General features: G+C 43.1%; 1 protein-coding gene across 2 annotated transcripts in view; it reads left to right on the top strand.

Annotated features, from left to right (window-relative positions):
- Nucleotides 1-1,672: 1,672 nt before the first annotated feature.
- AHDC1 (AT-hook DNA binding motif containing 1) overlaps nt 1,673-14,710 on the top strand; it is a 94,912-nt gene continuing 81,874 nt past the window's right edge. For both annotated transcript variants that reach the window (XR_012288418.1, XM_073666195.1), the window contains exon 1: nt 1,673-2,122. Coding sequence is in view for 1 of the 2 variants with exons in the window: in XM_073666195.1 (XP_073522296.1) it covers nt 2,056-2,122 (67 nt within the window). In the remaining variant the exon portion in view is untranslated. The remainder of the gene's footprint in view (nt 2,123-14,710) is intronic.

Here is a 14,710-nt window from a genome sequence, read left to right as displayed (position 1 = left end):
ACACATGGCTATAGTGATATTATGCATTGTGGCCACTTATAGTGATATTATGCATTGTGGCCGCTTGTAGTGGTATTCTGTAGCGTGGCCGCTTGTAGTGATATTCTGTAGCGTGGCCGCTTGTAGTGGTATTCTGTAGCGTGGCCGCTTGTAGTGATATTCTGTAGCGTGGCCGCTTGTAGTGGTATTCTGTAGCGTGGCCGCTTGTGGTATTCTGTAGCGTGGCCGCTTGTAGTGGTATTCTGTAGCGTGGCCGCTTGTAGTGATATTCTGTAGCGTGGCCGCTTGTAGTGGTATTCTGTAGCGTGGCCGCTTGTAGTGATATTCTGTAGCGTGGCCGCTTGTAGTGATATTCTGTAGCGTGGCCGCTTGTAGTGATATTCTGTAGCGTGGCCGCTTGTAGTGGTATTCTGTAGCGTGGCCGCTTGTAGTGATATTCTGTAGCGTGGCCGCTTGTAGTGGTATTCTGTAGCGTGGCCGCTTGTAGTGGTATTCTGTAGCGTGGCCGCTTGTAGTGGTATTCTGTAGCGTGGCCGCTTGTAGTGGTATTCTGTAGCGTGGCCGCTTGTAGTGGTATTCTGTAGCGTGGCCGCTTGTAGTGATATTCTGTAGCGTGGCCGCTTGTAGTGGTATTCTGTAGCGTGGCCGCTTGTAGTGATATTCTGTAGCGTGGCCGCTTGTAGTGATATTCTGTAGCGTGGCCGCTTGTAGTGATATTCTGTAGCGTGGCCGCTTGTAGTGATATTCTGTAGCGTGGCCGCTTGTAGTGATATTCTGTAGCGTGGCCGCTTGTAGTGATATTCTGTAGCGTGGCCGCTTGTAGTGGTATTCTGTAGCGTGGCCGCTTGTAGTGGTATTCTGTAGCGTGGCCGCTTGTAGTGGTATTCTGTAGCGTGGCCGCTTGTAGTGGTATTCTGTAGCGTGGCCGCTTGTAGTGGTATTCTGTAGCGTGGCCGCTTGTAGTGGTATTCTGTAGCGTGGCCGCTTGTAGTGGTATTCTGTAGCGTGGCCGCTTGTAGTGGTATTCTGTAGCGTGGCCGCTTGTAGTGATATTCTGTAGCGTGGCCGCTTGTAGTGATATTCTGTAGCGTGGCCGCTTGTAGTGGTATTCTGTAGCGTGGCCGCTTGTAGTGGTATTCTGTAGCGTGGCCGCTTGTAGTGGTATTCTGTAGCGTGGCCGCTTGTAGTGATATTAGTGCCCATAAATAGCAGCAGGATACCACACACAGGTCACAATTTCGCTGACACAGAAGCTGTGCTAGGTATACTACTACAACTTCCAATATCCATTGCTGGTCAAGCACTTGGACTACATTTACCGTCATGCATGACCTCTTTAATGGACTACAAATCCCATGTTGCACAAGTATAATTAGAAAAAACATTGCGGATTCAGTCACGGGGATTCAATTGTGTATTTATTTACTCAAATACTGATAAAATATAGTGATTGACTAGTTACTGTTACAACACCACACTATACGTAGACGGAAAAAAAAACTACATCTCCCGACATCCTTTGCTGTTTCCAAGGTGATTGCATTCTACTTCCGCTAAATGAAGCTAGCGCATGCGCGTAAGGATGGGTTAGGTCGCACGAACTGCAGTTCCCGGCATGCCTTACTTCTCCTGTGAGAGGCCCAGCAGGGAGGACTCCATGTCCCAACATGCTCTGCGACACTAAAGGAGAAGGGGGCGGTGCCAGCGGCGGGCGGAGGCGGCTCAGAGGCACTCAGCGCAGAGACACGGAGGAGGAGAGGGGAGAGCGGCGCTGAGACCGGGGATATACCGGAGAGACAGCTACAGCGCCAGAAAGACATTTCCGAGGGGCAGACGGTGCATACGTGGACCGAGCGGCGCGCCGACTACCGCGGGGCTGGCTGACTGCACCAGGGGAATACCTGGGGACGGAAGCGAAGACGCAGCCAGGGAGAACCGGCGCACACCGGGACACGCAGCAGGGCAGTCCGCGCTCAGCACCGGCCAGTGCCGAGTTCAGAGAGCGCCCGCACCCCCGGGAATCTCCGCTCACTGAGGCCCCGTGATGATGTGACCATGCTGAGCGTGCCCGGACCTGGATCAGCCATGAGCGCTCGGGAGCAGCCGGAGCCGGCAGGGAGCGGTCAGTGTGGGCACCGGGCACAGGGGCACGTCCAGCAGTGCAGGGAGGGGCTGGTGCCAGGGGGTTATCCCGGGGCATGTGTGTGTGTGTGTCTCCAGTACAGTGCGGCGCAGGCTGAATTCTCGGGGGTCCCTCTGGAGACAGTCTGCACTATATATACCCCGGGGGTTGTCTCATCCTGCACACACCGCAGCCGTCTCTTATTTCCTCCTCGCCCTCTCTGTGCCTGTCTCATATGTCTGCATGCCCCCCAGTGACTGCCAGTCAGCACCCCAGCCCTGCTGGTGCCTGTGCGATCGCTGTGTAGGCCCCTCTGGCTGGCTGTCCCTTTAAACCCCCCTGTGTGTATTGGCATCTATATAGGGCACAGGTCATAAACTTGCAGTCATTGCCTGCCCTGTATGTTGCATGGCTCAGAGCTGTCACTTGTCATATGTTCCCCTTGCTTAACCATTATCACCTTTACACTTGCTTCTCACCTTCATATCACTGTGTATTACTATAGTTTTAATTTACTTGGTGCCTAAAATAAGGGATGACACCATATCGAGCTTGTTATCTCCCCTCCCTCCCCCTCTCTTCTAATTAAAAGGTGCCATTATACCCTCTGAGAGGTGGAGGAGGGGCGGAGGGTCAGGGGACATATGTCCCAGCTCAGGTGACAGTCATTGTCTGAGTGCCTCTGGTTTCTCCCCTTTCCTTTAACCCCTTAGTCAGAACAATGGTCGGTCTGTATTTCTGTGCAGCCGCGTTAATGCTTAGCACTTGGAGAAAAATGTCCAATAGGGTCTGGATGATGTGTCCATCCTTTATTGTTTGCCCTGGAGATCAGGGTCTCATAGCTGGCCATGCATTCCTCATCCACAGACCCCAGATGTGTGCTTTCCAGGTGACATCACAGGCCCACTCTCCTGCCTATCAGATACTGTTTATTATTTTTGGTGTGTATTATATAAAATGTGTGTGTCCTAGGCAAAAACAATGACACTGGGGTGCAGCAGCCAATGAGTGTGAAGGGGCGGTGCCTGGGAAAATATCACACTCATATATACATATTTACATTTACACAGTAGTCTGGAGGAGCTTGAGGTGGCAGAGAGAAGGGAGCAGGGCAAGTTAAACGTAAGTGCATGCTCACCGCCCTTCCTCCTTGTGCCAGGCTCATTATATACCCTCATCTGCTAGTAATGCTCGGGGGATTGATTATTGTTTCTCTAGTCCTTTTTCTGTATGTTGGCTAAAGACTACTATGGACGGCTCTATATGGTACTATACCTGCAGATGCTGCTCATTGTATGGTACATTGATCTCTCATCTTCTGGGACTAGTTCTATGTTGGACCCTCTGCTGGGATATTCTGGCTGGTTTATCCTGTTGTGCACGTTTGTGCTCTTCTTCCTGGTGGATACCTATATATCCCATACTGTATATAGTTTGTAAACAGGTTATTTCTATTTACATATAAACTGACAGAGCTTATGCTAAACGTGCACTGACGATAGACCTCGTTTTCTGGGTGGGCGTTGTGACTACCTGGTTTTTAAATCTGCTATTGAATATTTAGTTCTTGCACTTGGAGATTGCCTAATATCCAAAGTCTCTGGCTGTATCTAGTGTTTGGATTATTCTTATGTCTTTAACTCCTGCAGCTTTTATATGGTAGTAATCTGTCTATGCCAGTGAATGGTACAGCTGGCACTCTGTGGCCAGTGCTGATAGTATTTGCTTGCTTCTTTCTTAAACTGTGCCATTTTGGTCATCTGAGGATATCTTTGTGGCAGTCAAGGCCCTAGATTTTGGTATTTGCTTGGCTTGCAGTACTGGTAATTGGGGAATATAGTCCAGTGTGCTGTTAAGTGATAGTAGTTTTATGGCAAGATTCCAGTTTGTATGGGAAATAGCCAATTAGCATTCACTGATCATAGACAAATATATAATGGGAGGAGTTAGAACAAGATTGTTAGGTGGAGGATGGTGTGTTTAGTCAGGGTAATGACTTTATTTCTCAATATAATACTATTATGTTTTTATATTAAATATAACTGAGTTATTGTGAAACATGGGGAAATTGTGGTAATTATTTTACACTTTTTATGAGTTTGTATGGGCGTCCAAAATATGTGATTACAGTTACCAATTGATGGCACTCTGCATGAGTATATCGACCTTAACCATTCTGGTCTATACATGTTTAAGTATGCTGTATTCTCTAACTTGGTAGGGTTTTTTTCCGGATAAGTTGAGGTTACAGCAAGATGGGAATGGAAGCAGCTTAATGTATTCCCTCTACTTGGGACCTTGCAGCATATAGGCTTTCCTCCATTCCTTTCTGGCATATATGTGAGGAATGGTGTCGTATTTTAAAAACTCCATCCCAACATGCAATAAGGCAGTGTGCGAATGGGTACTCTACCAACTCTTTGGTATAAGGTCTCATTTGTGTTATTTTGTAGGTATGAGGGTTTTTTTGTTTTCCATCCCAGAATATGCATGTAAGAGACTATTACCATGATAGGGGAGTATGTTCATCATTCTTCTGTTTTTTAAATATGCGCAAGTATACGTTATTGCCATTTCTGCTGTATGAGTAGGACCACCAGAATGAATAGTGTGATACCGTACAGTAGCCATCATTAAGAATAAAAGGCAAAAGCCCTAGCCCGATGACAAATAATCTTGTGAAACCCCAGTGTAGACAAGCCATCAATGTCTAGTTGGGGGGTCGAAAAGCAGCCTAGACTTTATACCTATCCTGAAAACTAAGGTGCCTGGTCTCTGTCTTGGTATGTGTATGGCATTCAACCCATTACATATCATGCAGCATGTGCTTACCTTACCACAGCATGTTCATTACTGAGATTAGTTAAATTCCATAAAGCAAAAGCATTATATAAAATTATATTTTGTTCCTTATGTCCAAAATCTACACAGTAACCGTATGATCTCGCATTGATTGGGCTTTAATTTTAACCAATGTAAATAGCATATTGATGGGAGTTAAGGACTGCTAACCTGCTTTTTGACCAGGTTGAATGTACAATGTTACTGTGTAAGTGTGAAATGTAAGCGTGTAAGAGCTAATGTTGTGCCAGCACTCTTAGTTTATATGCTCCTCTGTGTGCACGCTGTCTGTGGTTTTAAATGAGAAAAAGCAAGGGGAATAACCTAGGAGTATGACATGCATATGAGAGTGTGGTGATGTAATAGGTAAATATTGTGTGTGTATACATACATACATACACACACATACTACAACTATGTGGGATTGTGATAACTAAAAACCAAGCAATCGGTAATGAAAAAAGGGGGAACCAACCATGAAAGCCCAGAATGAACACTGTTATTAAAAATATATATTTTATTGAATAAGTCAGGAAGGTAACAAAGGAATATTCAAAGATGCAGGGGCGCACACCCAAGGTATATAAAAGGGAATCGGGTACAACGCCAAACTTAGGCAAAATCATATATGCTATACTATATATGCATAAAAGTGTACGTAGTTATGGCATATAGCCGATATAGAAAGTGCAGAAGTCCTCTGTATACAGTATTGTTATGGATGGACAATCAAAGGGTAATGGAAGCTATACTTACTGCAATGGAAGAATGAGACTCCCGGCTGAGTGGCGGCGCCCCCCCACAATGCGCATTTCGGGTGGGTGCCACTCAGCTGGTAGTGGCCACACAAACTTTTCATTTAAGATTGGAAAACTCCTTTAAGGCCACGTTCAGCATTTGGTCAGTATTTTACACTAGTATTTGTAAGCCAAAATCGGGAGCTGAACAATCAGTGAAAAGTATAATAAATACAGAAGTGGTGACGTGTTTCTATCACCCACTCCTGGTCTTGACTTACAGATACTGATGTAAAATACTGAACGTGTCATCGTCGATTCAAGCTACAAGTAGAGGCCACTAAAATCAGAAACTTATGTTGTAATAAGACTGACATTAGTATAAATGCTAGAAGTGTAAACTTTGTTCTCCTACCAATCACAGTATAGGACCATATATTTTTGTAGAATATTCGCAGTCGTCCATTTTTATAGCCAGTTATTTGACATGCTAGGTGACAGTTCCAAGCCAGATTGGAAAATTACACAACCCTTTTCATCCCAGTCACCTTGTGAGCGACCACACACAGTCCTTTAGCTGCTTATTCTGCATTTGTCGAAACGACCCTGTAGATTTTGATAATGTCATTAATAGGCTCACATGACAGTTTTGTGCACGTTGCACAGCCCCGTCGTGTGTGGCTTTCCATTGCTACACAACCAGAATGTGGAATCAAAATCTGTGTGGTATTCACGTACTAAAGCTAAAAAACACGATCCTGCTCACCTTAAACGGGCAGTTTTGAACTTTTGCTGGGTCGCATTAGTTCCGGTATTAGATGTATTAGATGTAGAGCATCGCCTGGATTCTCTCCTCCCCTTTAGAACAACAGGTGTTGAGGGGAAGTCATGTGCAGTCATCCTCAGCCATCACAGAACACATAATATCTTGAACACAGCTCAAAATGATTTCTTTAGGATTTTGTTTTGTATTTTTAGTTTTTTTTATGCTAAAGAATGGATCTTTGCAGTGGATTTTCTTCTACTACTAAATTAGCCATCCAAGCATTTCTTTGTATGCAGGAGACAATAGGCAAGTTCGGTATTGTAGCTGGATCTGTTCTTTCATTGGGTGTATACAGAAGGATTTTGAATTTCATAGTTTCCACATAGCAGCCATGTTTCGGTTGGAATAATGCAAGCAGTACAGAGCTGTGTACCTTCACACACATGAGACGCAGATACTGATCAGCGGCATCTCTGGTATCATTGTGCTGTAAATGAGAAGTAGCATGCAAGTAGAAGAGCATTGTGTAAAAATTCTTAGTGCTGTCCACATCACCACCATGCAGAACCACCTCCTATGGATACTTCTTACCACTTTTTGTGTGTTATCTGCACAGGAAGGGAGAGGTGCCAGCTTAAGCTCAGTTATCAGATCGATGGTAGAGCCCTGTCGGATTTCTCCCCACCTCCTCCCCCTCGTGCCCTGGAGCCTGTGCTGGCGCTCTCTCTACCCCTCCCTCCCAAACTGCTGCAGCAAGGAGCGGTTGGGGGTCAGCGGAAAATATGTGGCAAGGACCTGACAGACAGCAGGCATCAGAGTGTAGGCCGCATCCCAAAGGAGAGGGGGAGGAGAGAGCCGGGGCTGATATTCCTGAATAAGGCAGAAGCTCTGGAAAAGGAGGAGGTATGGGGGATAAATTGGAACAGGGGAGATAGTGGAAAGACATGAGGAAAGGGGGAGTTGGCAGGTAGATTAAAAGTGGTTATATACCAGGGGGTGGAGGGGTTTCAGCCTATTGGAACGAGGAAGTAATTGAAAGCAAATCATTTTCGGGGGTGCCTGTATTAGGAAGATGAAATCCAATTAACAACTATAAATGTCTAAGATGAAGGATTTTAAGATTTGCCTTCATTACTTCCTCACTTAATGTCACCATCGCCTGTTTTGTAGTGTGTAACCTGTTGCATTTATTTACAGAGCGCAATAATACTAGACCTAATTGTTTTTATTGCTTCTCAGCTTTGCATGTGTACGTTCTGGCAGTATAAACCTTATACATAAGGTTATTCTATTATATTGTACTACCAAGGCTCAGTTCTGCTTGTTCTGTAAACCAAAGGCCTCTGTTTATCCGACGAGGGCCACAAGTGTGTCCGACTCCTTAGGGCCATGTATGTCCATTTACCTTCTTTATTTTATTTAGCTGCTGTGATAGGATTGCAAGGGAAATTACATGCGAAGGTGCTTATTGAGCTCAAAAGATGTGTCCATGTCTTGCCAGTGGCATGAAAAGAAGCAATATTAAGCCCTATGACGAGGTTCATCTGTAGTAACTCCTGTAAAAAGATTTGCCACATTTTAATTGAAAATCTATATCTTCATATGATGCTAATAACCAACGGCCTGTTAAAAAAACCAGCAGGGGAAATAGGTTCTCCAGCAGTAGCTCAGGATGTGAGCCCAGGCTATAGACATGACCCTGCACTTGACTTTGTGGGTACTGATGGGGTGCAGATGACATGTCTAAGGCATTGAGTTGACTGGGTAGAGTTTGCGTTCTGTATGATTGTGTTCGCTCCATTATCATGCATACTTAAAAAATAAAAAAAATTAAAATAAATTTGTAAACACTTTAAAATGCTGGTCAATATTATTGAATTCTAGATACCGGTTCCAGTTGGTCTCATCCAGTTTTCTTGTCTACCCATCCCATGGTGACAACCTGTTTTGTGGCCCTTAAGCGCCTCTTTGTAATTTTATTTGTAAATTTGATTGTGATGAAATTGACTATGCAATGTGATAAGGTTCTGTCCACCCCCTAATTGTGGAGACAGCTGATTTTGGATAAAAGTATAATTGCTTTTTAAGAATTGGTCTAAAAACTTACCACATGTATGTGTCCATCTAATGCTTTCCAATATATATTTGCAGAGTTAATTTAGACTGTCCCACTTTTATCCATTTGTGCATCACAAGAAGAGATACAATATAGTGGAATAAAAGTTGTGCTTCATGAAGTGCAAAAATTAATAGGAATTTAAGTTAACTTCTTGTAGGAAAGCAGCAGGCAGCTTTGTAGTGGAAACGCCAGTTTTGCAGAATATCTGCTTACAAATAATAATAAAAATAAAGCCATGCGCCAATGTGACTTATTATTTTTTCTTAACAGCTTATCAAAAAACTACGGACAGACAATATTTTTTTTACGTACACATTGGAAAACCATGACATATCATTGATTATAAGTGATACGTGTCAACAGCTTATAATGCTGATATAAAGACATCAGCTGCGTTCACTGTAAAATATTACACTCAAAATCCAAGTTTTTTCAGCCTCCAAAAAATCACAAACATCTTAAACTTTTTTTATGGACAGGGCAAAAAAGTGCCCTATTTTTACAGCCTGTTCTGGAATTACTGGACGGTTGACTACCCTGTACTGTAAGAAAGTTTTAGGTTTAAAATTAACCCAGATTTTATATCCCAAATGAATGGCATGTAAATAAAGGCTCTTTCCTGCTGCTTAAGTTTTTACCTTTCTTATACAAATGAGTTCTGCTGGTGTAGAGAAATCCATAGTTGAAATCCTATGCTAATGAGTTGCCTGTGCAGTGGGGTGGACGCTGCATTTACTGCTCTTCTGCTTGTCTACCTTTTCCCTGCCTGCTTGCTGTCATTGACTGTCAGGAAAGCTGCAAGTGCAATGTCCGCCCCACTGCACTTGTGGCTCATTAGCATACAATTTCAACTTTGGACTTCTCTAAAGTAGCAAAACAGATTTGAACAAGAAAGGTAAGGATTTACTCAGCATGAAAGCACCTTTATATACATGCCATTAGTATAGGTTATAAAATCCTGATAACAGATTCTCTTTAAAAGTTATAGTACTATTGACGAATGATATCCATAACTGAGATGTACTGGATAGTGATGAGCGAGCCTTTATTGTTAACCTTTTCGGCGAGCACACTCGGGTGTTCGCTGAATATTTGCAGCGTGCTCTGCATCTGTTAGTGTCGCCACGGCTGCATGTGCCATGGCTGTTACAGCTGTGACACATGTAGGGATTGCTTGTTTGTTAGGCAATCCTTGCATGTGTCACAGCTGTCTAACAGCCATGACACATGCAGCCGCGGCGACACTAACATAGATGCCAAGCACTCCGCAAACACTCGGCAAGCACCTGAGCGTGCTCTCCAAAAGAGTTAATACACGCTCGCTCATCACTAGTACTGGACCCTGGTCTAAACTTTGATGTATTTATTATTTTCATTAGTCGTTTCTGATTTAGAATAGCTAGCCCAAACTAATGCCGACATTTGTGTTGTGACTCATCTGTACAGAGTTCTTTATGCTCAAAATAGTGAGCGGCGGCTGAAACCACTCCTCGGGACTGATACACTGAAGAGCTGTCTGTCTGTCAGTGCCAGGGCATGGTTACAATATATACTGAGTGGTAACTGAAGCTGCTCCAGCCGCGCCTCTATAACTGAAAGCCGTAGGCTTCTGGGACGAATAGTTAATTTCCTCCCAGAAGCCGGGCTTGCAGTGCGGCGGCCGAACGGCTTTAAAACGCTATTAGCCATGCAGATATGTGGTTAAATAAGGTTTTTTGGCATGACAGGTTCCAACTAAGTGCACCTTCACACTTGTTTTCCATCTCTCTCTGCCCTACTCTGACTCTAAAGACAGCGCTGTCAATCAAAATAGAAGGGTGCTAGAGAGAGAGAGGAGAAGCAAGTAGGTTGCGAAGGTGCACCTAAATGTTTGGCCATGCCATGGTGCACCGAGCACCTGTACTTGGTTTCAACAGTCATTCTGTGCTGACAGTCCCTTTAAAGTGATCTATACATTTACTATTCTGGCCTGTGTTTTCTGTATTCAAGCAGATATGTATTTCACATTTTGAATAGCAAAGAACATTGCAGTGCATTGGTGGGTACTCAAAGAAGACAGCTTACCGTATTATACTTAAAGAGAAGCTATCCTCATAAAATAGGCTACTGTCTGAATCAAGTTTTTGTTGTATGTATTTCTTTAAAATAAATTTGGGAATGTTTTTTTTCTTTATCAGACAGGATTACAGTGATCAGCAATGTCTCTATACATGGCAGATAACACAGGATGAACCAATCACAATAGGCAATGTCACAGGTGATCTTGCTCACCCTCTTTATAATGACCTTTGCACATGCACATTAGATGTTTCAATACAAAAGATGGGGTGTATTCATTGTGGCTAATGTACTTGTTTCCTGAAACAGGAAATTAGTATCTAAAGCAGCCCGAGTTGCTAGTGTGAGAACTCTAAGGCTATGTTCACACACGTATTTTGCATCACATTTTATGCAAATTTTCAGCTGCTTCTAGGAGTATCAGCAAAGTCTATGAGAAACCAGAATTCTCTGTTCACACATGTTGCTTTTTGTTTGCTGCATATTTTCTGCCTTGCTTGCGTATTTGGAAAATAGAGCGTGTCACTTCTTTCAACTTTTCTGCAGCAGAAAACGCACCTGCATTTTTGCTGCGTATTTGTTGCGCTTTTTCACCTATAGGAAAAGTTTGCAGCAGAAAAAAACACAACGTGTGTGAACATAGCCCAGGAATTCAGTTTTTCATTTTTATTACAGACTGATATGAAAAAAGACCAAAAAATACATGAAACACAAAATATATAACGATGGGTCATATATAAACGATGGCTCATATTCTGATGGTAGCTTCTCTTTTACAGCATACCTCCATTGGTATATAGGAACTTAAGCTCTCTTAGGTTCACATGTACAGTACTTTTGTGATGCCTTTCTCTTTCGCCTCAGTTCTACAGAGCTCTCTTGCTTCCTATTTCATGCACAAAAAGTTGTTTTCATAAGGTGCATACACCCCTGATAGCCAACAGCTTTTTCCTCTGTGCATACTTGGCTAAGCTGTGAGTACTTGTCTTTCTAATGGGTAGAGGGGAGTAACCTGCTTTAGAAACCTAGCAGCATAGTCTGTCCCATGATGACAAAAGGATTGGAAGTGTTGAAATAAAGCACGCCTAACAATCCTTTACGTGACATGCAGAAGTAGTGCTGTTGCTTTAAAAGCATTCAGCAACTATTAGAAGTAACACAAGCACATGAGAAAGGAAGTGTTGTGCTCCAGAAGCATCCAGCAACTAGAGAGGTTAACACAGTCACAGGAGAAGGGGAGTGTTTTAGCAGAGCTCCAGGGGGATTGTGGGGAAGTTGTTTACTGTCTGGCTGGAGCCAAAGAGAAAGGTGGCTTATGATCTGTATCTCACAGAAGGCAAGGGAACAGAATTCAGGTCAGGAGGGAAGCTAAACAAAGGTCAGTTAGACTCCCTGAGCTAACAGTGTGGAGTATTATCGGCCAAGAGGATAAGGACTGGAAGGAAGCCTGTCATGGAGATCATCTCCCTCATCACACCCCCCCCCCCCCCCATCTTCATGCAGCATAAAGAATGCTGTGTACTAATGAGTCCTTGTGAAGGAAAAGCCTGTGGTTGTGTATGCATCAAAACTGTGCTGTACTGTGCTACGGGATAATAGACTGTACTGCTGTGCTGCAAAGGAGACTGTACTGTTGTTACTGGAGCCTGTTGCTCAAAGAGACGTTTACATTGCACTGGCCGTGCCTCATTAAATGTTACTGTTCTACCGTTTATGAAGACTCTTGTCCGATGTGTCTGGTCAGCAACTGAATCTATCGTGTGCCTGAGAGAAGCTGCAGCCTATGGTCGCCCTGAGTAACGGTTCCCCCAGGATTCCAACAAATTCATGTAACCGGTCTCGCCCCTATCTGAACTTAGGCGGCATTCGTGTAACATGTACCCCAACATCTGCGATCAGGAGAGTGTTTGGAATCCACCATATATATTAGATGGTGTTCTGGACCAAACTGTGCGTTTTGCCAACATTATTCTAATGTGTATGGTGACGTTTAGTCAGATAAAGTAAAGCTGCACTTCGGTCACCTCTTCTCTTTACCTCAGTCAAGGGTTACGTTACATAAAGTCTCCTACTCCAACCTAGGTCGAGATTAGTGGCGCTGTAAATGAATAAGGCTAGCAAATGGCCTAGGACACTTTACCAAATTCTAGATCAGAAACATAATTATGCAGGGAGGTGAATAGTCTTTTAATCACCAGATAGTATATAGTAGCTTTTGCTACTTCAGGAACCATTTCTATAGTTCCCAAACTGGCAGTATAGCTGCATGGAAATGTAAATTTCATCCCAATAATGTATTCTGTTAGGTGCTAATGTTGCCAGAACGTTACCTGCCAGTGGTAATTACCCATGATATTCAAATCCTATGATCCTAGACTGAAAACATGCTACATATTTCTTGATTTAGCATGATATAGGTCTGTGATATTGGTAAACAAAACTTCAGACTCCTCAATTTTTCCATACTCCGAAACCTTCAGAAGTGGCTCATGTACAACAAGTTATAATGAATTTAAGTGGATTAAATAGGAACCTTGGATTAATAGAACATAACCAGCATTATTTAATTTTCTAAACTTCTGGATTAATGAGAAAATAAATATGCAACAAGCTATGCTTTTAATAAATGACAAATTTAAGATATCAATATTTATTTTAAAGGCAGATTTACAGTCGTTAGATTTCTGCTGACTGTGACTTCACAGCCCTAGAATGATAACTCTCCACTACATTCCGGAATTATGTTACCAAGTATACTTGTGCACAGATTAATCCATTAATAAAGCGAGGCTTCTCCACCTCTGCTCCTGGGGATTAACATCCTGCCACAGTGGGGCCATGACTACAGCAGTTGTGTCTTCATGTCATAGGTAGGCGTCCCCATTTGGGGACTTCTTGAGCCACAACGGAGAGCTGCAAACAAAGAGCACCTTGTTGGTTGGCAGTTCACTTCAGTGTGAGTGGAGCTGCCAGTTAGTACATCTGGGTGCTACAAAGAGCTGATCAGTGGGTGTGCCCCTCCAATCTGCTAGTGATGACCTATCATACAGATGGGACTTTAGTGTCAAAGTCCTTGAATACCCGTTCAGGAGTGGTGCAGAGGACAATGTGGCACGGTTATCAATGATATTGTGCTGGTTTACTTGTGGAGTGTTTGTGGTAGGAGTACTTTAGGGTTCATTTGGCAGATTTATTGCAGAGATTTCTCAGATGGTCCCATTTAATGCATATGCTGCAGAAAAACATATATGGAAAACATTTTTTACTTGCAGAAATATTCTTATGGCTGCATAGCATTCTATTCTATGGGCTCACTGGCTGTTTTACTGCACATGGCAGATTTTGTTGCGCTGGACCATAAACTGTATTTTTATTTTAAATGTTTTTGTAAATGTATGTATTTTATGTGTTTATTTAGGACCTAGTACCCTTGGCAACAATAGGTTTGGGGTTATGCAGAGTAAAATAAGCTTCTTATTTTGCTTTCTCTGGCAATTGGGTTACACAATGGTACTGTTGGGCACAGGTGGCATGTGGATGGAGTAGACGGGTAATATGCTGATTTGAGTTGTTTAATGCATTTTCACCTAACCTTATTTTACAAATTATTCTACAATATTGTGCTGACACCTGCCCATATGTGAAGGTCTTGTAGGTGTAAAACCCTTAGACTTCTATAAATTTGCTTTGGTCAAGGATTGAATATTGTCTCAACAATGCATTGTGTTCCTGAAGGCAGTGCAAGGGACTGTGAAGTCTTACAAACACATTTGTCTATGGCAGTGTGAGGCTTCTGTACAGCATTATGTTACTATGGAAACAGCCGAACTTACAGAAATCCTGCAAATCAAACAGAATTTAAATACTTTTTGAAGGCGCCAGCCACTGAACCTTCTCTTTACATAAAGCATTAAGTGCTCAAACTTGATTTTTTTTCCCTTAATACTGTGTTGTACAACAAGAATGCATGTTCTTGACATTAGTATTCTTACCCTAGCCTACTACAGCCTGTCGACATGAAGTTCAATAAACACCTCCTTCACATTGCTTGCTTTCTTTAGGCTGTG

The sequence above is a fragment of the Phyllobates terribilis genome, unplaced genomic scaffold (assembly GCF_046119375.1).
Source record: "Phyllobates terribilis strain yellow unplaced genomic scaffold, ASM4611937v1 Scaffold_2__4_contigs__length_985480577, whole genome shotgun sequence".
Taxonomy (NCBI): domain Eukaryota; kingdom Metazoa; phylum Chordata; class Amphibia; order Anura; family Dendrobatidae; genus Phyllobates; species Phyllobates terribilis.
Note: the sequence above shows the minus strand (reverse complement) of the source record. Positions and strands in the feature narration are given on the sequence as shown.